Source organism: Nilaparvata lugens, chromosome 2 (genome assembly GCF_014356525.2).
Source record: "Nilaparvata lugens isolate BPH chromosome 2, ASM1435652v1, whole genome shotgun sequence".
In the NCBI taxonomy this organism is placed as follows: Eukaryota; Metazoa; Arthropoda; class Insecta; order Hemiptera; family Delphacidae; genus Nilaparvata; species Nilaparvata lugens.
The window spans coordinates 94,435,075-94,462,105 of record NC_052505.1 but is presented as its reverse complement, the minus strand read 5'-3'; the positions used below and the strand labels follow the sequence as shown (position 1 = coordinate 94,462,105).

General features: G+C 34.9%; 1 protein-coding gene across 1 annotated transcript; it reads left to right on the top strand.

Annotated features, from left to right (window-relative positions):
• Positions 1-27,031, top strand: LOC120349730 (high-affinity choline transporter 1-like). Its single transcript, XM_039420280.1, has 6 exons — positions 1-85; positions 8,062-8,279; positions 18,306-18,409; positions 23,394-23,666; positions 25,499-25,667; positions 26,723-27,031. The coding sequence occupies exons 1-6, from the start codon at positions 1-3 to the stop codon at positions 26,930-26,932; spliced, it is 1,059 nt and encodes a 352-aa protein (XP_039276214.1). The 3' UTR covers positions 26,933-27,031.

Genomic DNA, 27,031 nt, shown 5'->3' with positions numbered 1-27,031 from the left:
ATGTCTGGGGGACCCCGGGGTGGTGAGAGGGGGTCGGAGAGACCTCCACCATTCATGTCTGGTGCTCTGGTAGTGGCCGGGGATTGTTTGACGTCATCACAGTTGTGATCGATAGAAAGGTTGAAAGGTTGCGTTGGGTTCTCTCTCGGGTTGTAGAAATGTGTGTGGTAGAGAGTAGAGGTGAGCTTCGTTGATTCAACGGACTAGTTGAGAAAACAGTTTCCATTTTGTCAACTGTAGAATTGTGTGTGGTAGTGAGAGTAGAGGTAGGCTCGGTGATTCAACGGACTAGTTAAGAAAACTGTTTACATTTTGTCAACTGTAGAATTGTGTGCGGAAGAGAGAGTAGAGGTGGGCTTCGTTGATTCAACGGACTAGTTGAGAAAACGGTTCCAGTTTGTCAACTGTATAGAATTGTGTGTGGAAGAGAGTAGGCTAGAGGTGGGCTTCGTTGATTTAACAGACTGGTAAAGAAAAATGTTTCCAGTTAGTAAACTGTAGAATGTGTTTAGTAAAGTGGAGAGAGGTCTTCGTTGATTCAACAGACTAGTAAAGGAAACTGTTTCCAGTTGTGAACTGGTTGAACAATTTCTTCAAGTGATTTCAACCGGATCCTCTCCACAGTCGAAGAAGCTTATGGTCCCAACTTGTTTCTCAGATTTCAATTCTATGTTCGATGAACATTGTCAAAGTGATGTTCAAATAAGAGTATCGAGGAAAGCAGTTGACTACCATTTCATGCTTTTCAACACTGTTTTGTTACTCAAATGTTCATGTGCACTTCAACAGTCGGATCCATTCCATTCATTAACAGTTACCATTTTATCTAATACTGTGAAATATATCTTCTATGTTTGGGTTTGAAGCATTTCTATTCCAAGTTTCTATAGGGCAGCAGACCAAAAAACTATTTTTTTCAATACCTCGATTTTGTCATGTACCGATAGCTTGTCATGTATCTGCTTTGAATTGATGTTTCATATGATAGGATCCGATCAACCACTGATGTGGAAGAAAAAATATTCACTATCATGCTATTCTTTGCTCATTCGAGTGCATTCATGGAGGAGTCGAAAACTTGAGCGATTCGCTGAACATTGTTATTTGATGTAGAATTCCCAAAAAAAGTATTTGTGAGACTGGACATATTCAAACTAGGAGTCTATGATGCTATTGGACAGTATAATGAGGGAATTTTTGGCAAGAACTGATACAGAGAGCAATCCTTCAAATACTGCTGTTAGGTCCACAATAATTAGTTGGTACACCTGGACGACTCAAAAGTTTGACTCTCCAACACAGACACACTACCGACTGAAACACAGTTTTTTATTTACTAACACTAGCACACCGAGATAGTGACAAGACAAATAACGGCCTGATGATTGTTTGACTTGCACTTAGAAATCGAAATCCTGACTAGATGGCTACTATCGTTTCGTTTATAATATTCATTGTACTCACGTGTAATCGTCCTGAATGAACACTCAACACAGACCATCAACTCACACATCCAACAAGACAAGAAAAACTTGATATCATAACATAACAATTTTATAAATAACTAAAAAATACAGAGCTTAACACTTTCCGTAGCCAAACAAGACAGTATAATGAGGGCAACATCACAAAGAGTCTTGTGCTTCAAACTCTTGGTCTAGACTCAGGCAGTTATTTTGTGCATTCAATGAAATAAATACATTGACAACCGGAGGATACTTCGAGAAGAAAAATGTATTGGAATAATAGAAAAAATGCAGACAACAGAAGAGTTCACAAAGAATAAGATTGGATGAGATTTTTGAGGAAAAGGCCCTGATAACCCTTCTTATACTCCAGGGAACTTCTGAGTGTGAGCCAAATCCATTTCCTGAAAATATAATTTTTCACACTTATTACACCTTCTTTTCAGGAAACCTTTGTGGTAGACGTCTAAAATCTTGTACATTACTTCTTAGCACTATTATGAACACTTAAGCGAGAGGGATTTAGAAATAATAAAAAAATCCCATTTCATAAGCCTTTTTGTAATTCAGAGTACGTATGCTACCATTACGGCTTATGAAGTTATTTTTTGGTCTGCTCCCTTTTTCCAATTATGTAAAATACTTCTTCGATGTCTGGTTTCATAGCAACTTATTTTGATAATCTGCAGGATTTCTACAAGACTACTTTGAAGAACCAAAGACTTAACCTCTATCTGACTGTGTTTATCTTATCTCAATTTGAGAGAGGAATAACATAACTTTACCTTATTTCCCTCCCACTGCCATTCCGGTGATCTACTTATTGTGATAATAAATGAATGAGTAAATAAGAATTTGAATTCGAATTTGAAATAAGAGGAAATATACAATATCGATGAAATTCACAACAGTGCTAAAAATATTATGATATGACGTATATTTTGTGTATTTATATACATATTTATATTTGAGTCATGAGAATGAGAGAATCTGAAACTTTTTCAGAAATTTTAAACATATAGATTTAGTTTTACACGGTCACCATTCATTCAATTGATGACTTTCGAAGTCCTCTTCCTTGACATTGCTGTCAAATATGTGCTTTACTTGATTCAATTTAACGGTTACCACAATACTACAACTCAATAGAGTGTAGTTAACTATATTATCAAACTATTCCAACTAGTAGTTCTGTGAACAGTAGACCTCAAGCAGTTTTCTCATTCTCAAGTATCTGATGTCACCTATTCTACTTGATTCAGTTGACTCTTAAAAACTCTTATTTGTTTTTCAAAAACTCACTTATGATAATAAACTCAGTTCACGTTTAAATTTGTATCAAATGTGATAATTTATCCAGTTCCGTCTCATGAAATATTTCTCAACTATTTTGAAATTAATTTTTTTCAATCAAGAATATTATAATTTTTTCAACTTTAGTTCATTTGATCATTTTATATTTTATTTTCAATCATCTATTAAATTTCTTTTTCAAATGTGAGAACTAAAAATATTGAACCCCTACATTATAGAAATAGACACGGCCAGACATCTGTGTAATGCATGCAATGATCAATCCACTTGTCAGCTGATTGAATATGAATAATTCTATAGTCTGATTAATCCTATCTTCAAAGTAGATGATATATATAGTGATATCAGAGTATGGAGAAATTCCTTTTTTTTCATATTATCCTTGAAATGCAACATTTCAAAAAAAACCTTGTATATACATCGACGCGCGGTTGAAAAAGGAATATACCTGCCAAATCTCATCGAATTCTATCAATGCGTTTGACCGTAATCGCGTTACATACAGACATACAAAGGAAAATCCGAGTTGAAACAAAGACCCCACTACGTCCGGTCAATGATTGTAGTATCTGCGTTTCGAAATTTCTGTCAAAGTCTCCCATCACTCTTAATTCAAAATAATGTTTTTCTCCTGTAATGTATGTCCTATACTCATACACAGTTAGAAGAAGGAGGAAAACATTGATAAACGTGGATGAAGATTCGTTGTTAACTCAAATACTTCATCCAGTTAAAGCAACGGTTAGTACTACACTAGTACAAGCTTACAGGTGCCAACGTTGATAAAAATTCGTTGTTAACTCAACTACTTCTTCCAGTTGAATCAACGGTTAGTAGTACACTAGTACAAGCTCACAGGTGCCGTAATAAGAGAACGGTTAATGGGAATGTACCGCTATACGAAGCGGCTAGCAAACATCAGTCACTAAATTATGCAGTTCCTTTTCTCTCACGCCTTTCCTTCCGTATCTCCCATTCATCCACTCCTCTTTTTCTCTCGTTTTTCTTCTTCTCTTTTTCATCATTCTTCTATTTCCCTGTTGTCGCTTCCTAACCGTACACAATACACTTCCTAATACATAATACAGTATGCTATAAAAAAGTGTATGACATGAAACTGACCTGAACACATCATTTCCTGTTTCACTCCAATTTCTCTGATCTCTTTCACCGTTTTCTCATTTTCTCGGTCACCTCATTATTCATTTCCTTTCTATAAAGATAATAATATGTCAGGCTAATATGTTTACTTGTTAATCTATATTGTACTGTATAATACAGTATAATAAGGAAGAGAATTGGCTCATAGACGTACGGGGTAGGAAATCACGAATCACGCATCATCACGTCTGAACTACTGGACTGATTAACTTCAAATTTACAAATAGATTATTTATTCATCGAAGATGGTTATTGGCATATAATAAATTCTTCAAGAAAATAGTAGGTCACTTATTCAGTTTGTCAGGTTTGTAATTAGACACTTGCGGAGCACCGACGGGCTACCTGCTAATCCAAGAATAAAATCGATAGAATCTGATAGAATCGATATCCAGAATCGATTAATCCCAAAATCGATCGAATATGGGCTTCTCTTTTCATTTATTGTTTCATCATCATCTTTAACTGTAGATAGATAGATAGTTTGTACTTTACAACATTAAAAGTTACTGTACTGATATAAATGAATAATGAATAATTAATTTATTGCCAAATACAAGAAATATTTTTACAAACAAAATAATCATTAAATTACAATACTTTTTGGCATGACTGGAAAAAGAAGCCTGGAGCTCCAGCCACGAGAAAATGAATGAAGATGAATTACAGCAATTCTGTTGGAAAATTTGATAAATTAAAAAATTGTGAAGTAGATGGATATCGCATAAATGTAGACAGAATGCCAACCGGTATCCCTGTGATAGCTCTCAATTACAAATCAGCAGGTTGGCAGACCAAGGGAAAATTTTCGCGGTTTCGAAATTGAGCACTATTATAAAGATGAATTTTCATTATAATCTTATTATTGGTGAAATTTCGATTTCTAAAAAGCTGTTTCAAAGACCGGGACAGGCAATCATGCCTATACTGTGGAAGTCAGAAGAAGAAAAAAATTGATAAATGTTGGTTGATTTGCAAATATGAATGCGTTTTTACAATCATGTGGAAGCTCCACAATATCAATGCATAGTTAAACTTTCTTTCTCATTCACCCGTTTCTCTCAAAATCAATGCATGATAATCAACCAATTCTCTCTTTTACTCTGTCACCCTTCTTTCCATCCTCTTCCCCCTAACTTCTTCTGTTCTCCAGTCCTTATTCTCTATTCTGTGAAATTATTCCCAATTTGTCATATCCATCCGCTTGGACATTGATAGTTTTAGCATTCCTATCCTATTCTGACCTTACATGTACAGTATTTGCAATTAGTGTTCCTGATCCCACTCAACATGCCCCTATATTTCCTCAGACGATTATACAGTACTAAAATGTCAGCGTGTGTAGACCATTTCAATTTACATATCTTACCAACACACCTGTCCATGAATTGTGACTGAATACTCACTCTAATATTACTTCTGAAGCTGCGTACACATATACGCGCTTCCAACCCGCACCGAGCACGCTCCGCCTTCGTACCGCCCTCGTTCCTCCATCGTACCGCAGTCGCTCCACCCCCGCTCTGCAGTCGCACCCATCATGAACGTTACAGAAGATGTTAGATCTTCTCGCGTTCCCCGGTCGAACCACTCTTGCTCCCCGGTCGATCATCAATCGCTCTGCTGGAGTGACGTTCGGTTGCGGAGCAGAGCAAAAGTATGTACGCACCTTTAGGCTCAACTCATCTATAGATTAAATTATCGAGTGTGTAATGTAGAATATAGAAATCATTATTCAAATAATTGGATTCAATAATAAAACAGTAATTAATATTAAACAACATGAGAAACCTGGTCCAAACTGAATTTTCATTTTTTTCAGTACAAACAGAACTGTTCATACCTGTTCAAAATAATAAATTATATTTTATTCAAGAGATTGTTCAATGAAGAAATGATAAATTTTCATATTGAAAATTTGTTGATTAATTATATTTGTACATTCCAAGAGAGGTGAAGAGGAGAGGAGAGGAGAGAAAAGGAGAGAAGAGAAGCGAAGGAAAGATTTGATTAGATTAGTTTTCTTTATTTATGTATGTTACAATACGAAAGGAAGAGAATGAAAGTTGAGAGAAGCGGTGATAAGAGAAGAGGATAGTTGACGAGAGAAGATAATAGTTGGAGGAAGAATCAAGTAAATTAATAAGGGGAGTTTGGAGAAAATGAGGGATAAAACGGAAGAAGAGGAAATAGGAAACAGTGAGAATAAGAGGGAAACCTGAGAGGAAAAAAGAAAGAGGAGATGAGTGGAAAAAGAGGTAATCAGAGAAACAAATTGAGGGCTGAAAAAGGAGGAAAATGGAAAATGAAAGAATAAGAGTGGAAAAAGGCGAGTGGATGGAAGGGATAAAGAGGTGAATGGAGAAAAGAAGAGAAAAGAGGAGGAATGAGGATGGGAGGAGAAAAGGATGAAAAAGAAATGAGCGGAGAAGAGAGAGGAAGTGAAGAAGTTGGAAAAATCTGGTAAGATGAGATCCCAGGAGAGAAGAAGAGAGAGATGATGGGATATTAGCAAAGGAAACAAGAGAAAATGAATTGATAGAAGAGATGTGGATGTAGAATGTGAGAAGCAAGGGCACACACAATGTGACAGTGTGACCTTTCAGAGCCCACAGAGTGTAGGAGAGATGGAACCGTCAACTATAATGCATTTGAATGTCAACTATCGCTCCAAATGTGAATCCATTTCGCAGAATACATCTATTCTCAGATTGATAGTCAACTTTGCCATTAGCAATTTGTGTAGGCTATGAGCTGCAATCGCATTTCAACTGAACAGAGAACAGAGAAGAGAATAGAGAAGAAAACAATGGGGAGAGGGGGTAGAATAGAGAAGAGAAGAGAGAAAAGATGAGAGAAGAGAAAGCGAAGAGAGAGAAAGGAAAGAGAAGAGAGACGTAAAGAGAAATCAGAAGAGACTTTAAACTAGACATTATGTAGAATGAATCTATTCCCATTGTCGACTGTTGAATATTTTCAATTAATCAATATTTGGAATACATTTTCTCCATAATAATGTGGAACAGCAATCTGCTTATTCATGACTTTTAAAAAGTAATGAATTGAAAAAAAATTTCTCAAGTTATATTCACGTTTCAAAGTCAGTGAATATGATAGGAATACATTGGTGCCACTTTTCTTTTCACACCACCTTCTCTAGTAGATTCCCGTGATTCCAATCATATTAGTGAAATTGATAAAATACTAGTGACCCCTGGGTTAAGGAACTCGCTTATAAACTGTTGTATTGAAATCCGCAACTTGTAATCATAAAGAGTTGGTGAGAATTATTATGAAAACAGCTGAACATCAATTCTACAAGTATGATATCATGACAGTAGGTTTCATAGAGATTCTTTTCCAATTGAAAAAAACTACTTTCGGTCGCTTCAAAACTTTTTTCCTCCATCTTAGATCCGTCATATGAATCCAACTTCATTTCGAATCCAGCTTCATTTTGATTCCAACCTCATTTTTTCAAATGGGAAGGTGGTCATCATGTGATACATAATTTCGATACAGAATATCGAAAGGAAATTGATGGTGAAACCCGCACAACGATATCTCAAATTGATTCATCGATCTTAACATTTGATCTTACATGGATGAAATAAATTGAATAATCAAGTGTTAGTGAACATTAATGGTACCTTCTAATCACAAGTTTAACACTCTGAGCAAGAATACGTGTACGAATAATTATTAAGAACAAGATACACACTTCGAAGAATATGTGTTCAAAATTTGAAGCTGATTGAACAATTCTTTCTGAAGTTATCGTAGAACATACAAACAGACGGACGGACAATTACTCCAGTAGTTCAGACGTGATGATGCGTCATTTGTGAATTTCGTATCCCGTTCCTGTACAAGCCAATTCTTTCCTTTATTATATTATAGATAATTCATTCGCATTTGAAAGAATGCAATTCCTCATTGATTTCAAAGACCGACTACAAAATACCATACCCTCTGACGTCACAGCAGACTAGCATGATTCTGCCAATGGTGCTGAAGCACTTGTTTCCAGAGTCTGCTCTATTAATAAACTATAATTGTATAATATATCCATGTAATAAATAAAACATTTCATCAGAATTTTTCTATTTTCTGTCCCCAGCTTGGAACGAGACCGACTACAAAGGACCGTACCCTCTGACGTCACAGCAGACCAGCATGATCCTGCCAATGGTGCTGCAGTACTTGACACCAGATTTTGTGTCGTTCTTCGGCCTGGGTGCCGTCTCGGCGGCCGTCATGTCCAGTGCAGACTCCAGTGTGCTCTCTGCCAGCTCTATGTTCGCCAGAAACGTCTACAAACTCATCTTCCGACAGAGGGTGAGTCAAACTAAGCTCAAACTATGCTGAAACTGAGCTCAAACTAAGCTCAAACTGAACAGGAACCAAGGCTCAAAACTAGATCAAAAACTGAAGCTCAAACTGAGCTCAAACTAAGCTGAAACTGAACACGAACCAAAGCTCAAAACTACAACAGAAACTAAACTAGAGCTTAAACCGGAACTCAAATTAGGCCCAAACTAAGCTCAATCTGAGCTCAAACTTAGCACAAACTAAGCTTAAACTGAGTTCAAACTAAGCTCAAACTGAACCGAACCAAACCTCAAAAATAAAAAAAGAACCAAAGCTCAAACTGGAGTTCAAACTAGGCTCAAACTGAATTCAACTGAGCTCAAACTATTTTCAAACTAGAAAATAATGAAAATCTAAGTAGCCTACTCTTTTTTAAAAAAAAATGTTACTCGCGACATGTTTCGACATTTATGCTATTATCAAGTAAGTGCACAAGATTTCTTGAATAAATCATTCTATTCCTTCCTATTTGAGACTAGCAGTAACGAAAAAGCGAAGAAGGGTAATATGTTTAAACTAATCCCACACCTATCTCAAACCACAGAGAAACAAATCTATATTATGATATCTCGTTCATTTTTGCTCGAACTGAGCTGAACTTAGTATAAAATGAGCTCAGACTAAGCTCTCACTAAACTTAAACGAAGCTCAAATATTAATCTCTCACTGATCTTGAAATAAGCTCAAACTAAGCTCAAACGAATCTCAACTGAGCTCAAGCCAAAGCTTGTGACTCTTGCATGTTGCAAGACAATTGATTCCTAACGAGTAGGTTTGTGAAGTAGGACAATAATTTGTAAGACAATGAATATGTTTGTGAAATTTTTATTGAGAGATTTAGTTTGAGTTCGGTTGAAAAAAACTGTTACTTGCATCAGGATCGAATCAAATCCAATGGAATAACAGGGGATCATTTAGAACTGGATTGGGAAAAAAGCAGTAAATCAGAAATGATGAGACTTTGTAAATGAGAGGAGCTTGCTTCTAGATACTAGATCGATTCCTAAATCAATAATCCTATATTCAATACTCATTAAAGTGTACTACAGGAAATCTCTAGGCCTACGTGATAAAGTAGGTGATTTACACTATCATCTCTGACAAGAAATATTCAAACTACAGTAGTACAGTGAACTTACAACAATAACCATATTGACTACAGAAATAAGTTGAGTAGGACAGAACTCCTCTCAAGCTATGCAATATTCCATGTGATCACAGACGTGGTCAATTCATTTCAAATAATTCTGTAATAATTCTATAGCTACAATGTTCTAATATGATCTGAAGTATCCCATGTGATCACAGATGACTGTGGTCAATTCATTTAAAGTAATGATGTAATATTGTAGCTACAACAATATGATCTGAATCGAGCTTTGAAGACAATTGCGGTCGGATGATAATCATTGCGCTCATTGTAAGTATATCTACTATATATAATATACTATATACTATTCTTGTAAGCAAGAATAGTATATAGATATATACTATCCTTGCATTGTGAGTACCACTAATGGGTGACACAATTTGAATTATTGCACACAGAAACTCACAATGCTCCAAGATTTATCGGCTGCAATAATGTTACAAAACTCTGTCATGTGCTGGAATTTTGATGGTGATATCTGTCGTTAAGATATTTGAAACTACGATCAGACTACTGTTTATGTGTATATATAATTATTGTTTTCGAGTACTGTTTTCTTGTGTAAATTGTGAAATTCGATGATTTTTTTTAAATCGTTAAAGCAGCTGTTCTACGATGAAATATCTTGACTATGACTCAGTACTTTTTATAAACTGCTCTACCTACCTACCTACCTACCACATGCACGAGATGGAGGTTACAAAGTCCATTTCCCAAGGATGGGGTGGACCCCCATTAGTTTCCCAAGAGAAAGACTCATGCCAGTTGATAGATCTGATGAATAAACTATACAGGGTATGAATTTGAAAAAATCGTTAGAGCCGTTTTTGAGAAAATCGTGAAAAACATGGTTTTTTGGTAACTGCCATTTTTCTCAAGAATATTACGGAGCTCCTGAAATTTTCCCAGAAATGAGACTAATTCCAGTTGATAGGGCTTATGAATAGCTATCCACGGTATAAATTTGAAGAAAATCGTTAGGCCGTTTTCGAGAAAACCGTGAAAAACATGGTTTTTTAGTCATTATCCGCCATTTTTCTCAAGAATATAACGGAGCTCCTGAAATTTTCCCAGAAATGAGACTAATTCCAGTTGATAGGGCTTATAAATAACTATCCATGGTATAAATTTGAAGAAAATCGTTAGAGCCGTTTTCGAGAAAACCGTGAAAAACATGGTTTTTTTAGTAATTATCCGCCATTTTTTCCGCCATTTGAATTAAATTTTATTGAATTTCTTATTGTCAGATCCTCATGGTATAAGGACCTTAAGTTTAAAATTTCAAGTCAATCGGTTGATAGGAATGGAGTTATCGTGTTCACAGACATACACACATACACACACACCATACACACACACAGACCAACACCCAAAAATCATGTTTCTGGACTCAGGGGGACTTGAAACGTATAGAAAACTTGAAATTAGGGTACCTTAATTTTTTTTGGAAAGCAATACTATGATATGAAAGTAAAATATTCAATAATATGAAAGTAATAACAGGGGATCATTTAGAACTGGATTGGGAAAAAAGCAGAAAATCAGAAATGATGAGACTTTGTAAATGAGAGGAACTTGCTTTCAGATACTAGATCGATTCCTAAATCAATAATCCTATATTCAGTACTCATTAGAGTATACTACAGGAAATCTCTAGGCCTACGTGATAAAGTAGGTGATTTACACTATCATCTCTGACAAGAAAATATTCAAACTACAGTAGTACAGTGGAACTTACAACAATAACCATATTGACTACAGAAATAAGTTGAGTAGGACAGAACTCCTCTAATAATGCGATGCAATATTCCATGTGATCACAGAAGTGGTCAATTCATTTCAAATAATTCTGTAATAATTCCATAGCTACAATGTTTTAATATGATCTGAATTATCCCATGTGATCACAGATGTGGTCAATTCATTTAAAGTAATGATGTAATATTGTAGCTACAACAATATGATCTGAATCGAGCTTTGAAGACAATTGCGGTCGGATGATAATCATTGCGCTCATTGTAAGTATATCTACTATATATAATATACTATATACTATTCTTGTAAGCAAGAATAGTATATAGATATATACTATCCTTGCATTGTGAGTACCACTAATGGGTGACACAATTTGAATTATTGCACACAGAAACTCACAATGCTCCAAGATTTATCGGCTGCAATAATGTTACAAAACTCTGTCATGTGCTGGAATTTTGATGGTGATATCTGTCGTTAAGATAGTAAATCATAATAGCTCATCACTGACTATCATAACATTGTAATTTATGACCAAATTATGATTTGAAAATCGTAATTCTTGTAACCTGTGGCTTCGGTCTCTAACTATTTGACCATCTTCTATGTTTGGTTGATGATTTCAGGACTTCTATCCAATCTATCTTTATTGATTATTCTATTTTATTCATTAACAATGCAAATGACACTAATGTAATAACATGGTAGATGAAATAATAAGGTTGTCCTTATGCTATTATTGTTGTGTTTATTAATTCTTACAATTAATAAATCATCAAAATGATAGGAAGAGAAATAATAAGTGCTATTACTTTCCCAACTTTAGATAAGGTTACAAATAGTTAAGTCTTGTAGTTTTCCACTTAAAAAATTCTCATTATCAGTTGACAAAATAATCAGTCCTAAATTGTTTTCACAAAGTTGATTTTTAAATTCAGATGCTTCCATCTCAATCTATTGAGGGAAGAATTATTGACTTTTACACGTACGTGATAGTAAATTCACGAATGACGCATCATCACGTCTGAAGTGGACTGATAAACTTGAAATTTTGCATATAGATCCTTAATTTACCGAGGATGGTTATAGGCCTATGTGGTGAAGTAGGTGATTTACACTATCATCTCTGACAAGAAAATATTCAAACTACAGTAGTACAGTGAACTTACAACAATAACCATATTGACTACAGAAATAAGTTGAGTAGGACAGAACTCCTCTCAAGCTATGCAATATTCCATGTGATCACAGACGTGGTCAATTCATTTCAAATAATTCTGTAATAATTCTATAGCTACAATGTTCTAATATGATCTGAAGTATCCCATGTGATCACAGATGACTGTGGTCAATTCATTTAAAGTAATGATGTAATATTGTAGCTACAACAATATGATCTGAATCGAGCTTTGAAGACAATTGCGGTCGGATGATAATCATTGCGCTCATTGTAAGTATATCTACTATATATAATATACTATATACTATTCTTGTAAGCAAGAATAGTATATAGATATATACTATCCTTGCATTGTGAGTACCACTAATGGGTGACACAATTTGAATTATTGCACACAGAAACTCACAATGCTCCAAGATTTATCGGCTGCAATAATGTTACAAAACTCTGTCATGTGCTGGAATTTTGATGGTGATATCTGTCGTTAAGATAGTAAATCATAATAGCTCATCACTGATTATCATAACATTGTAATTTATGACCAAATTATGATTTGACAATCGTAATTCTTGTAACCTGTGGCTTCGGTCTCTAACTATTTGACCATCTTCTATGTTTGGTTGATGATTTCAGGACTTCTATCCAAATCTCTCTTTATTGATTATTTTATTTTATTCATTAACAATGCAAATGACACTAATGTAATAACATTGGTAGATGAAATAATAAGGTTGTCCTTATGCTATTATTGTTGTGTTTATTAATTCTTACAATTAATAAATCATCAAAATGATAGGAAGAGAAATAATAAGTGCTATTACTTTCCCAACTTTAGATAAGGTTACAAATAGGTTAAGTCTTGTAGTTTTCCACTTAAAAAAATTCTCATTATCAGTTGACATAATAATCAGTCCTAAATTGTTTTCACAAAGTTGATTTTTAAATTCAGATGCTTCCATCTCAATCTATTGAGGAAAGAATTATTGACTTTTACACGTACGTGATAGTAAATTCACGAATGACGCATCATCACGTCTGAAGTGGACTGATTAACTTGAAATTTTGCATATAGATCCTTAATTTACCGAGGATGGTTATAGGCCTATGTGGTGAAGATAGAGTATCATCTGATCATTCCGGATTCAGATTCAAATTTATTTTGTCAAATTGAAAACAATACAATGAAGACTATGAATCATAGAAATGATAGACAAGCAAGGAATACATAATAAGATTCCAATAACACAAAAACTCCTAAATTAAACATAATTTGTTTTCTATCTGACAAAGCCAGCAAAACCCAGGTTTGTGCGCTGGCATAGGACATAGTTCTAAACTGATAGAGTTTGTAAGGGAAAATAAAAACACTTTTATGTTCACAAAAATGTTAGATAAATTTTAGAGAGTGAGAGAAGAAGAAGAAGGGAAGAGAAAGGAGGATGAAAAGCGAAAGAAGAAAGTAAGGAGAAAGAGAAAGAAAAGAGAAATTGAAAAGTATATATAGGTACAGAAGTTTTCAATTACTTATACTATTGATATTATTGAATTCACCCTGCGATTTTATTCAATCCTCTATTACTTGCAAAGTTAACTTTGAGATCCTGTTCATTAAAAAATTTCCGGTATACAATTGATTAATTTATGGCATATATGATCAAATTGCCTCCTACACACAGTTAGGTCCGTTCGTGGTACAGGAAAAATGGTAGGCGAACGAAAACTGTACTTTTTTACATGAGCTGTGAGCAGATTTCTATTTTTATTCAGATACACAATTAAATTCTTTACAAAAATTTGTCCAATTTAAAGTACTTTGAACTCGTTATATAATAGAGAGCTGGGGTAACGTCTTTGTTTGCCAAGTGCAGCCCTGATAATGTGTCTCTGGATCACTCCTATCTTTCTGAAATGGGTCTTAGAGCGGGACCGCGTCAAACTGGGCTGGCGACAAAGTGGGCTGACGACAAACTGGGCTGGTTTTCCAGCCCAGTTTGTCATCGTCCCTTTAGAGCTCCTCCCCATACTCTTATACCATATTGCTATCACCTTTCAACACACCTCACCCAGTACTCAGCTCGTACATATCAAATCAGACGGTGATACAAATCAGATAAAAATACAATCATATACAAATCATATTCACCAAAAAAAGGTTTGGTTTATCGGTTGAGAACTAGTGCTGTAGCCGGAAAATACTTCTGTCTTCAACCTTCATAACACCAGAGATTAACTAAATCTAAAACGTTTTTGACTGAGATAATTTAGACTGAACAGTTTTCGTTTCTTTATAATAACACGAAGCTCTCAGGTATAACATCTTTGCATAATGCGGAGAGTTTTGTTAAGTGAGACGTGGCTCTATCGGAATAATCAATCTAAAACCTGGTAATTCACGGCTAATAGCACGCAAGAGCCTAATAGAGGAAGTTTGAAACACCAGGAGCCTCTTTATAAGGATTTATGAATATCCTTAACGTCGTGTATTCTCCAGGAATTACCTCATCAGTGTTTACTCGAGTTTCTTGAAACAGTACCATGCGTCAGAAAAGTTATCCTTGTTGATGTTACGATTATTAATATTTCCCAAGAGTATATTAGCATAGAGAAACAATAGCGTAAGTAGATATCCCATGGTATGGGGCGTTTATGTCCCAACTTTTACTGTTATCTCAATCCGATAGTTCATGTAATTCTTTCCCGTGAAGCTGTGTGACACTGGTAGTCTCTCATATTGTGCCGTTCCTACACTCTCACCCAAACAAAACAGTAAAATTCGACAGTAATCGGCTTGAGATAACAGTAAAAGTTGTGCCCTATAACAGTAAACACCCTATACCATGGGATATCTACTTACGCTATTGTTTCTCTATGATATTAGTGAGTTAAATTATGAGGATGCTGATGGATTAAAATTTATATGCGAATCCAACCCAATGATCAATGATCAATTCTTGAATTCAATGATCAACCCTAATATCCTAATATTAGTTTTAATACTACAATTTATTGGATCGTAGTATAAATTAGAATTGGAAGCTTTTTGAGCTGTAGCCTGATTGATTGATTGAGTACTTTATTAAACTTATGTGGATTACAATATATACTGGCTTATACACTCATATACAATAGCTCACAATACAGCAAAATGAAGATGAATTTACATAATATAGACTAAGAAAATAATTATTGAACTGTATATGATATGAAAAAGTAATTTGTATTATAATAACTATAGATAATTATATTGTTATGCATCTACATAAATTGGTGGAGTTTTGGACATATCAATGTCCATTCTTTCCATTTATTTGCAATACAAATGAGACTAATGCAATAACATTGGCAGATAAAATAATAAGGTAGTCCTTTCTTCGGAAAGAATATTAAAAATATCCTTCCCACTAACTCTCTACCAAAAAAGTAGTGTACCTGTGGTACTTTTCTAGAAGTTGTATTATTCTGAATAATTATTGAATAAATAGAATTTTAGTCTTGTGTAATTGAGGAAAATTAGAATGAAAATAAATTGACAATAGAACTAAATTCCAGTGATCTAAAGAGTGAATTCCAATCCTGAGGAGTGATCCTAGTTGATGTTACCGTTATTAATATTTCCCGGGAGAATATATGTAATCATTAAATCATAATTATTATGAGAAGTTTGAAAGATTGAAATTTCAATCTGGAAAACTACAATTATTAAATTGTAGAATAAATTATAATTGGAAGCTTCTCGGGCGTCAGTCTGTGGTACTTTTCCAAAAGCTGTGAAATTCTGGATGATTGAATGAATAAAAGCCTAATATTGTGTAATTGAGGAAGATTAAAATACGAATACTTGACAATTAAACTGAATTCCAGTGTTTCAAATTGAGCATCAAGTATCAGGAATGATAGTTACTTCGTTCTACCTAATGATAAATAGAATAGAATAGCTGCCTTTATTTTTTACCTAAAAAAGAGATGTTGATAAATTTTTTGTCAATCCTAATGATCAATTCTAATCTTTCGTAATTGAGAAAGACTAAAATACTAATAATAGATAATAAAACCAGATTCCAGTGTTTCAAATTGAGCATCGGATTTCTTTAATGATAGCTACTTTTCTTTACCTTATGACGGATGAATGTATATGAATTCACGTTTAGAATCTCTCAATACCTCCAGAAAAAACACAGATAGAAGATTTACGTTGAAGTTGAATGCTCATAGGTCTATTTGACTTCAGAATATTGGAATAATGAGAGATTTTGTCATAGAGTCAAGACTTCTCATGGTATACAGAGCGTTTATAAAATAACGCAGATTGGAAAAAAATTTCCAATGTAAACTCTAATCGAGTTCTTCTTCGTGAAGCTACGTGTGACGCTGGTCCTGGAAGTCTTTCATACTGTGCCGTTCTTACACTGTCGACTGGCCAAAACCGTAATGATAGAAAGTGATCGAGTAAAGCAAAAGGCATATATTTGCAGTAGCAGAAGTCTTCGGGGTGATTTACAGCATTTAATTGAGATTTTCGTTTAATAATAATTATTCATTAATTAGCAATTGAACAAAAAATGCAACTTCCAATTTTTTTCCATCTATTCCCATCAAACAGCATTCTTCAAATTTCTCTGAGAATCCGGAAAATTTCAAAGTCTGTCAAATTATAAAAGTGGTGTATATACAGAAACGTGATTTGAGAATATCAATAAATGATGAAACTACACCGTATTGGAGTTACCCATGTCAATTGATGCATTAATAATGTCCGGTTCTAGAAGACGTTTGATAAGAGTGAGAGGTATTGGATTAGAGATTGAAGTTTAGAGATTAGAGAGAGATGGAAATTTGGTTTTAGATTGGAGAGAAAGAGAGGAAGGGAGATGGAGATCTCCAATTAACTGATAATCGAGCACTGAACTGAGAAGGAGGTTATCGCAGGGTGAATGATTCCCCCTAATCATCATGGGGATGTGAATCCTACAGAATTCTCCAAGGGGAACTGCTGGTATGAACGGGGTAGTTTATTGCATTAATGACAGTTCATAACATTTATGACAGTAATTCAAGTTCATTTAACCTTTTTGTCCTTCTAATAATGGAGTATTCACGTGGAATCATACTACTCTCACTCAAAGTATAGTGAGCTTCACGTTATAATGGCAGTATTCCATTGATATTGATGTTGCTATCCTTGTCTATCATTCGAAACGTAGATTGCGCTATCCTTTTGCACTTCCAAAGCGTTTGCAGATCGTTTCTCAATTATGTAGAAATGAAATTAGATACAAGATACTCGAACTTAATCATGTGAATTAATTATAAAATCAGACAGACAGAGAGACAAGTCATTGACAAATCAGACAGACAGACAGACAGACAAGTCATTGACAAATCAGACAGACAGACAGACAAGTCATTGACAAATCAGACAGACAGACAGACAAGTCATTGACAAATCAGACAGACAAGTCATTGACAAATGAGACAGACGATCATTGAAAAATATAGTTTCTTGACGAATAAAATGAAATTGGTGATTTTTAACAGGTGATATTTCATCAGATATACTGGTATTTGCTATAAAACAGAGAACCGGCAACACTGTTTTCTCATCTTTCTTCACTGACATTACACCGTTTGAACCTCATTATAGATCAGCACAATATGAACGGTTTCCAACATCATATACAAACGGCAAGATGAAGCTATAAACCTCATAGGATGAATATCCCCCTGAAGTTATCTCACCGACAGTTTTTATGATATTATTGTTACACCTGTTATAATATTAATTATCATACTCTTTGAGAGATTTCATGATACTCTAATAGGTTTTACCGTAAATTCCAAAACGTTGAATAAATCAAATGAACTTTTATCTCGACTGAAACATAAATTTTAAATTTGTTTTTGTTAACAGGCCTCCGAAAAGGAAATCATCTGGGTGATGAGGATATCAATATTTGTTGTTGGTATTCTCTCCACTGTTATGGCGCTCACTATTCCTTCCATCTATGGGCTTTGGTGAGTGAAAATTGATAATCATCTTTAAAAAATCCATCAATATATCAATGTATTTATTCGATGTTCCGTTGAAAATGTATGACAATATTTTTCACAAATTATTTTTGTATCCCTTCTGATGATTCTCTCACATTTTTGAAGTAATACAGGTACTCGAAATCGATCCCAACTCAGGTTGATCAGTAATAAGCTGAAATTGATTAATATCAGAATGGAGAAGTATTAATTATGTCAGACCACGTGAAATATGAGTGCAGAGAAGTCGAAACAGACAACATGAAGGAAATCCTTGAAGTCCTCACTTGTGACATAACGAGCATCATTATTATAAGTTGACAGATTCTGATTTGATCTCTTATTGTTTACTGCGCTTTTAATATTGATAAAATCACAAAAAAATGAAGAATATAACAATATTTCCGAATTATTTCACCTCGACAACTCACTGGCGCTAAAATCTGAGAGAATGAAAAATAATCAATAATTCAATAATACCTAGATGAAGATGGTGCTCACCGTGGGTGACATCCATTTCATCGAGATTTCAGTTGATCAAGGATTATTCTGGCAACTTGTGTTCGTCCAGTTTTCAGTTTGTCAAGCTCTTGTTGCTTCCAGGAAGTTCAGTGGAAATAGTATCATGATTGTATTGAATTCCAAAATTACCAGAAAATGATAGTAGCATATTTTCATTGAAAAGCAGAAGCCTCACCCTTGAACTCTCCCTAATCTGACCTTCAACCTTTAATAGCTCCCCCAGAACCCATTCCCAATAATCCCCAACTAGTGTGCAACGGTAAAGCTGACTATGTATCAGCCTGCAACAAAGAGTTCAAGCCGTGAGATTTGACGAACTAAACGGCTTTACTTCCCACTTGTCTCAATATCTTATGAAACTTGATTAACTGAGATCTTGACGGACTGAAACTCTTCATACCGAGCGAAGTGAGGTCTAAAATTCAAGTCGACGGTTTCGCATTTCTCTTTCTGTTTTTATGTTTATTGACCGAGTGAAGTGAGGTCTGAGATTCAAGTCGACGGTTTGACATTTCTCTTTATGTTTAAATGTTTAATGTTACGCATCTACGGCAAAACGCGGTAATAGATATCAATGAAATTTGACAGGTATGTTCCTTTTTAATTGCGCGTCGGCGTATATACAAGGTTTGGAAATTTTGCATTTATAAGATAATAAATATAAAAGGAAAAAGGAGCCTTCTTCATACGCCAATATTACTGTAAAAATCCAACTATAGAATTTTATTCATCATAAATCAGCTGTCTAGTGGACAAAAATACTACCCGTTCAAAAACATCGAACATCTTGAAAATAATGTATCTTTCCATCAACGTTAGTAGACAACTGTCTATAACTATAAGTGGACAGTTATCTACTAGCTTTGTCTTTCCATAAGCTGAGGTCATGATTCTAGTTTAGAGTTTGTAGTTATTGATAGAAAACATTTTTTTACATTTTTCGTTTCCAATCTGATGATCAAAATTGCAACAAATATTATTGAAAAAAAAATGATTTCTTAAATCATGAAAAGTGATAAATAAAGTTTGTAGGAAATCAGCATTATGGTAGTTTATTTTGTTAATTTCAACACCTCGATTTTTCGCCAACACGACAACACAGAATTGTTCTCTGATGGAATTGGCGTATCGACGGCAGCCAGACCTGATAACAGCGCTCACACTCACATTCCGGGACAACACGTCACGGTACGATAGGACAGAAAGTTCTATGTTCATTTAGGACTTTTTTCTAGACATTTTAGTTTGATAATTATTTATTAATTTTTGAGACGTCAACAGGTCAATGTAACCTACTGAGCGCGAGTTCTACTGTTCACAGAACTACTAGTTGTAGGTCTCTCAAAGCAGTGACTACGATAATAATATTGGATTCAGATGAGTTGTTTTAAAAATAACTACAACCTTTTTTTAAACTTGTAGAAATGGTCAAACCAATAAATAATATATGACCCTCGAATATATATGATGATGAGGTATATATGAGAAGTATGAACATATACAGTATCTGCGTATACTATCGCAGAAATGCATTCCATTTCAACAAGTTCGTGTTGAACTATAATATACGAGTCCTTCAACAGAAGAAAATGACTATAAAATGCCCACACACTAGACAAGTATCAACGGCGCTCTTAACATGAAGTTATTTATGCCCAGTACGTGAGTCCGTTATGCCCTTTTCCCGTATCACAGGACTTTCAAGTTCCCAAAGAACAGGCCCCAGGTGGGGTGTTCACGTCATCCCATCGCACTAAAAGTGTCCAAAAGCATCTTAATCGAATCAGTCCCCGTATATACCAAAATACTACGCAAGCTCCATTGAGTTGTTTCGGGGAGGTGAATTTGTGGGGATCGATCCCCGAGGTGGGGGGGTGGTGAATCCGGTGGAGGGGGGAGTTCATAGGAAAGGTCAAGAGTTCAAGCAGTGACCCACCGATTCGAAATTCCCTGCCCTCCCACACCTTGTGTGGGATGGCCGCTTCTAATTATGGCTCACTAATTGACAAATAATTATGGAACGCTGGGGCTGAATATCTCTCACTCTCTTTCACTCCCTCAGTCTCACTCTCTTTCACAGTTTAGCATCAACGCTTTCCAGAGTGAGAAAACGTTTCCCAGCTATGAGATAAAATACTGAATGCTCTTTGACACAAAAATAGGGCTCTGTTTTTGGTGTGAGAGACTTTTATGCCCCCGCTATTCAACTAAATACGCTATTGAGTGTGAACAAAGTACTCAGTTTAGTGTGGAAAACTTTGATGTCTTTCCTTTCATTTACCAAACAAACGGAGCTACAATATAAAATCGTTAATTAATTTCTTCTCATTCATGGAATTGCTCCTTTTGTTTATGGGATGTTTTGAGATTTCTTCCACTGGCAAATTTGACAAAAATATGGAATGGAGTTTTCCGATTGAAATGTAAGACAAAAATCGACATCATTATTAAAAGTTGAAAATAAGATATTGCACTTCCGTAATCAATCATTTGAGACTGGATGTATAATATACATTTTGTGAAATATTGGTTTAGAAGCTAGGAGAGACTCAGAAGAGGAGATTCGAATTTTCATACGATTATATTCTACGGTTTTGAAAACAATATTGATTCATATTCGATATAATATGTCACAAATATTTGATGATACAACCAAAACTGAAAGCCCAAAACTGATTTAATCTCGATTTGAACTCAAATTTATTACTGTTTAGACTTCGATTTAAAATTATCAACAGTGAGACTCTAGAGGCTGTAATTAATGCGGACGCGTTCTGTAGTCCTAAGTGAGTGTTTCACACCACCTCATGATTGGTATACCTAGTTTCCTTTCTGAAAGCACTGAGTTTTATCGTCAATTTGGTAAATACGCCTGCTGTACTTTTTAAGGCTATCCTCTCCACCGAAATCTAAATCGTCCAATAATGAAGATAGATGAATTTTTATTTTAGATTTGGATGAATCGACCCCAATTGTAGCTCAAGTGCAATTCCAAAATCAATAAAATTCCACACAAGTATACAAAAATAATACATAAAATAATTTAATTTTTATTAGGGGTATTCACAATGTTGTTTTAGCCAGCTAAAGTGCTATTTGCTAACTCTGGACTGTGAACGCCCCATCTAAAACCATCTGCTATTAGCGTTCCAAGCGGATAATTTGTGTAACTCAAAGATTATAACCTCACTTTGCTACTAAATATGACTAAAACAAATATGGCCGCCGTTTTAACAGAGTTAGTGAGAGTGAGTTAGCAGACTCAAACCTGCACTATCTGCTATCTCGTCCGTTAATTTCTTTTTAACGTAGCACTATAGCACTCTGAGTTAACACAGACTCAGCAAATAGCTGGAGTTAGCGAATAGCTCGACTTAGCCAGCTAACTCCAACTTTGTGAATACCCCTATTGAATAAAAAATTGAATTATTCCTATTCTACAGCTAATTGAGATTTTGGGGAGACACTGGTATTATTATTGTACAGTACCATTACTTTCTTGCTATAGGCTCTACCGAATTCTTCATATAAATAGAATTCTTCATTATTAACATTAAAGAGCTCACGGAGTTATTATTTTCGACTATTTTAGAGTTCTCGCGAACCATTTTATTAATTCCAGGGCGCTGAATCCGAATCTTTCATCACAGTAATTTACTGATCTGGTGCGCCATCTGTCTGCTCTGCATACCTCCCCAAGTCGGAAAATGTTTTATTTCTACTATACTTTTTGTGTAGTTGAGAAGTTCATATATGTGATAGTAGAAAGACTAATACTTTTCATATTAAATAAAAAGACTTAGATATTGTCAAAAACCACAGACTTTATTGGAATTTAGAAAGACTGGTTTCGGTTGTTACATCACATCTCTGATAAACTATAAACTCAGAGATACTGTTTATAAGATTATCACTTATAAACAGTTTATAGTTTATCAGAGATTGACAATGGTGTAACAACCGAAACCGATCTTTCTAAATTTCATTAAAGTCCGTTGATTTGACAGTTACTTGGTATTTTTATTCTACTGTAGAGTTTTTATTTTTATTTGATGGCATATTTAAACCGACTAGATGTATATTTATAACTTTTAAAATTTTATTTTTAATTTGTGTTCCACCTTTTTATTATTATTATTTTTCTAAACTTCTGACTAAGATGACTTTATTGTTTATATATTTATTTATTTATTCGTTGACAGAATCACAAATCATATTATAATATGATTAGGAAGGAGCAACAGGCTTGGCCCAAATCTATTCCATTCCCAATTTTGATAAATTAATAAAATGTCCAAAAATAGGTTATGTTTCAACTGTAAAACGTTCATATCATGTGACTTATGTTAGATAACATAAAGATTTGTGTCGTAGGGCTATATGCTAAATAAATTATCCTATTTTAATAAATGCAACATCATATAAAACATTTGATTTATTTTGGCAGGTCAATGTGTTCAGACCTGGTCTACGTAATCCTGTTCCCGCAGCTTCTGATGGTGGTCCACTTCAAACACCACTGCAACACATACGGCTCGCTGGCCGCCTACATTATGGCGTTCCTGGTGCGCCTGTCAGGCGGGGAGCCCCTCATGGGTCTGCCTGCTCTCATCCACTACCCTGGCTGGGACGAGGAGGAGCAACGTCAGCTGTTTCCCTTCCGCACAATGGCTATGCTCATCTCTCTCATCACGCTGGTCGGAGTGTCTTGGGTCACCAAGTGAGTCTACTATTCAAACCTAACTATATTTTAATGATTATACACTTCAACTGTATCACCGGTCTCTGAGAACGGTACAAAAATTTCGCAACTCATTATTGATACACCTGACTTTCCATTTGGCTCCTCCCTCCTCAGTAGCTGTCCAATGAAAATCAGAGAACAATTGTCATGTTGTTCATGCTCTTTATCATGTTGTTTTACTTGATATATTGTTCTAAATTATCTTAGGAAATATTAAATGAGTAGCACATTTTACAATGTTCTGTTCTGATATTAGGCCTAATGTTCATTTTGCTTATAGTACAAATTAGCAGTCTCAAAATTGTATTTGGTTGTGAAAAAATCGCCTCTGTTTTTACACCCTGAATTTGTTTCAATTTTAAATAAAATGAGTGATATTTTCCAAAAAAAAAAAATTACTAGTCGTTTCAGTGTGATTAGAAAAGTCATTCCGAAAGTCATAGCCTCAGTTTATTGCTCACGCTATCCGGTATCGTACCGGACGATACGGTTGGTGATTCATCAATACAAGTATTCCCGGTCTGTGATACCGGAGGATACTCTTTAATGGCTCATCATTGAGTACTACCAGAGACAAGAAATATAGCTATCCTTATGCTTATCCTTTATCTATGGTACTACGTATCATTGATGCGGATTTCAGTGAACGGATCAAGAAAAATAAGTTGGATTATCAAGAGTTCACATTATTCTCGAGTTGATTTTGTTTTTTAGTAGAAGCTAGGTTATAGAAAAAGTTTTTTGTTGAAAATATTTTACGTTTTCTTGAATTGTGTCAAATTTATCTTCTTTTTTTCCTCATTATCTTCTATCTGGTTTATCTTCATTCGCTATGACGTATTGAGTGAGCACTTAGTTTATTTTAACTTTTTGTGTAGTTGAGAATTTGATGCTGTGGTAATTATTTATTTATTGAATCATTCAGAGTTACACAACTTACAGAAAATTACCACAGGCTAACTTACGCCCAAAACGTTTCCAATTCTAATTTATACAACAGTCCAAATGTAGCTAGAGGTTATGTGTCACTTCAAAACAATTATTATTTATTTGTATTTATTCATATTGAATGAAAAAGACAAAGAAATTGTCAAAAAACCACAGATTTATTGATACTTAGAAAGACCGGTTTCGGTTATTACACCGTTGTCAATCTCTGATAAACTAAAACTAAATACAAGAGCCGCAGAATAATTGATGAAGCCTATAGGCGTTCATGCCCTTGACCAATAGCAGTACTCGCCTACTAGTATCAATTCTGCTGCTCCTGTATTTAGTTTTACTTTATCAGAGATTAAAAATGGTGTAATAACCGAAACCAGTCTTTCTAAGTATCAATAAATCTGTGGTTTTTGACAATTTCATTGTCTTCTCCATTCAATACTTAGTATATTTGAACTATAAGTACTTGTAAATATGTTGTTATCCATAAAATTATTTACATTATTTAGTTTACTCTCAATTTTTAATTTTTAATAAATTATAGGTAATAGAGAAAATGTTCCTTGAGATGTGTCTCTTGTTATACTTACATTCCTCTGAGCAAATTATATATGAAAAACTATAAGAATCTATGAAATTACAAAAACTAATGTTTCACACCATGAAATTAAGCTTCCAGTCTGAGAGACCGGGTGATACGGTTGGTGGTTGGAAGTATCAAATACGGTTAAAGTCCATGTCGATTGAGTAAAAACTGGAATCTCTGCAAAAAATGTTCTTGATTATATTGATTAATGATTTCCGATCTTGTTTTTCTGTTTCCTCACATTATTTCTGACTTTATTATATATGATTGTTTGTTTCAGATGGGCATTCGAGACAGGGCGACTGGCACCAGGCTATGACTGGTTCAAGTGTGTGGTGAACATCCCTGAAGACGTGGTGAGGGTGGGTGAACCGGCAGAGGGGGAACAAATGTCCATGACTGCAGGAGCCATGGGTCGCATGTATGGAGCAGCCACCATGGTCGGAAAGGTATTTCATCTTCTTAAAATATAATTAAATTAAGAAATACTATCGGAACTGTTAAATGCAATATGGCACTCTTGAGGTAACTTTCTCCAAAGTTTTTTCAGAAATTTAATTTCTCCTAAAGAAATAATGTACTGCCAATTTGCGTTTTTCATTATATATTATTCAAGGGGTCATATCTCCTGAACGATAGAGAATTTTGATAATCCGTTTGCAAATCGTAGTTCCTTGCATCAAGGAACATAAGGTCACGACGTTTCAACGATTTCCATTTCTCTTAGATGAAATATTGGTTTCATTCTATTAGGAATTGAATATCGGGTAAAGATAGTGTCAAGCAACAAATTTCAATCTATAGAATGAGTAAAATAATTATTTTATTTTATCTACAGGAAGAGTAAAGTGCTAAGCCACAAATCCATTGTTGTTTATGAATAAGTATAATATAAAGCCTACTTATTCTAATTTATTGAAATGAGAAACAGGAAATCTTAAAATAGAACCAAAGAAATATCATTATACCTTGGTTTTCAACACATATCTGACGTTGTCCATAACTATTGTAATGTTGAGCGGCAATAAAACTATATTATTTATTTATCATAATAGAACTTAAATCTAACTGTTTTCTGAACGTTTTATTCTGTTACTATAGCGCAACTGAACAACACTCACATCAAATTCTGTTTTAGAAGTATTTTTATTGGTTTCTGGTTGGATGCAGCCGGAATCTTCTTCATAATTGAGCATAAATTCATATGAATCATTGTTATCACTCCCAAACACAAGATTTCCTTTACATACCATTCTGCATAGTGGATGACTCAGTTGCTTAACACTGTCTTGACCGGAAACTCCACTTAAAATTGTTATGTGCGATAACATAATTTATCAACAGAGCTCTCTGTAGTCATATTACAGCAAGATATGCATTATGAGCTTATTGTTTAGCAACAGATAGTAGCCACAGTCCATTTCCAGAAAATGTTGCTTGGCACTATTTCATCCCGACTCCTTCACATGATGGCGAGTAACGATTTGATCTTATTTATTTAAAGGATGAAATGAACGGTCGCATAAATCCCGCACTGGAGACGGATGACGACGATCCCGCATTGGATCTGGCGGATCTGCGGCAACGCAACGTGGCCAGCGGTGCGGCTGCGGCGGCGGGACGAAACGCAAGCGGTGGTGGCGGAGGCGGAGGTACGGGACACATGAACCCTGGACCCGCTGCTACGGGCATTCAGGGGCAGACTTCGCTCTAAGCGGGGCACGGGTAGAGACGGTGGACCAGTGGCGGGATTAGAGGGAAAGTTAACATCTGTGAAGTACCTAGTCTCATAATACTGTTATTGAACTTAGAG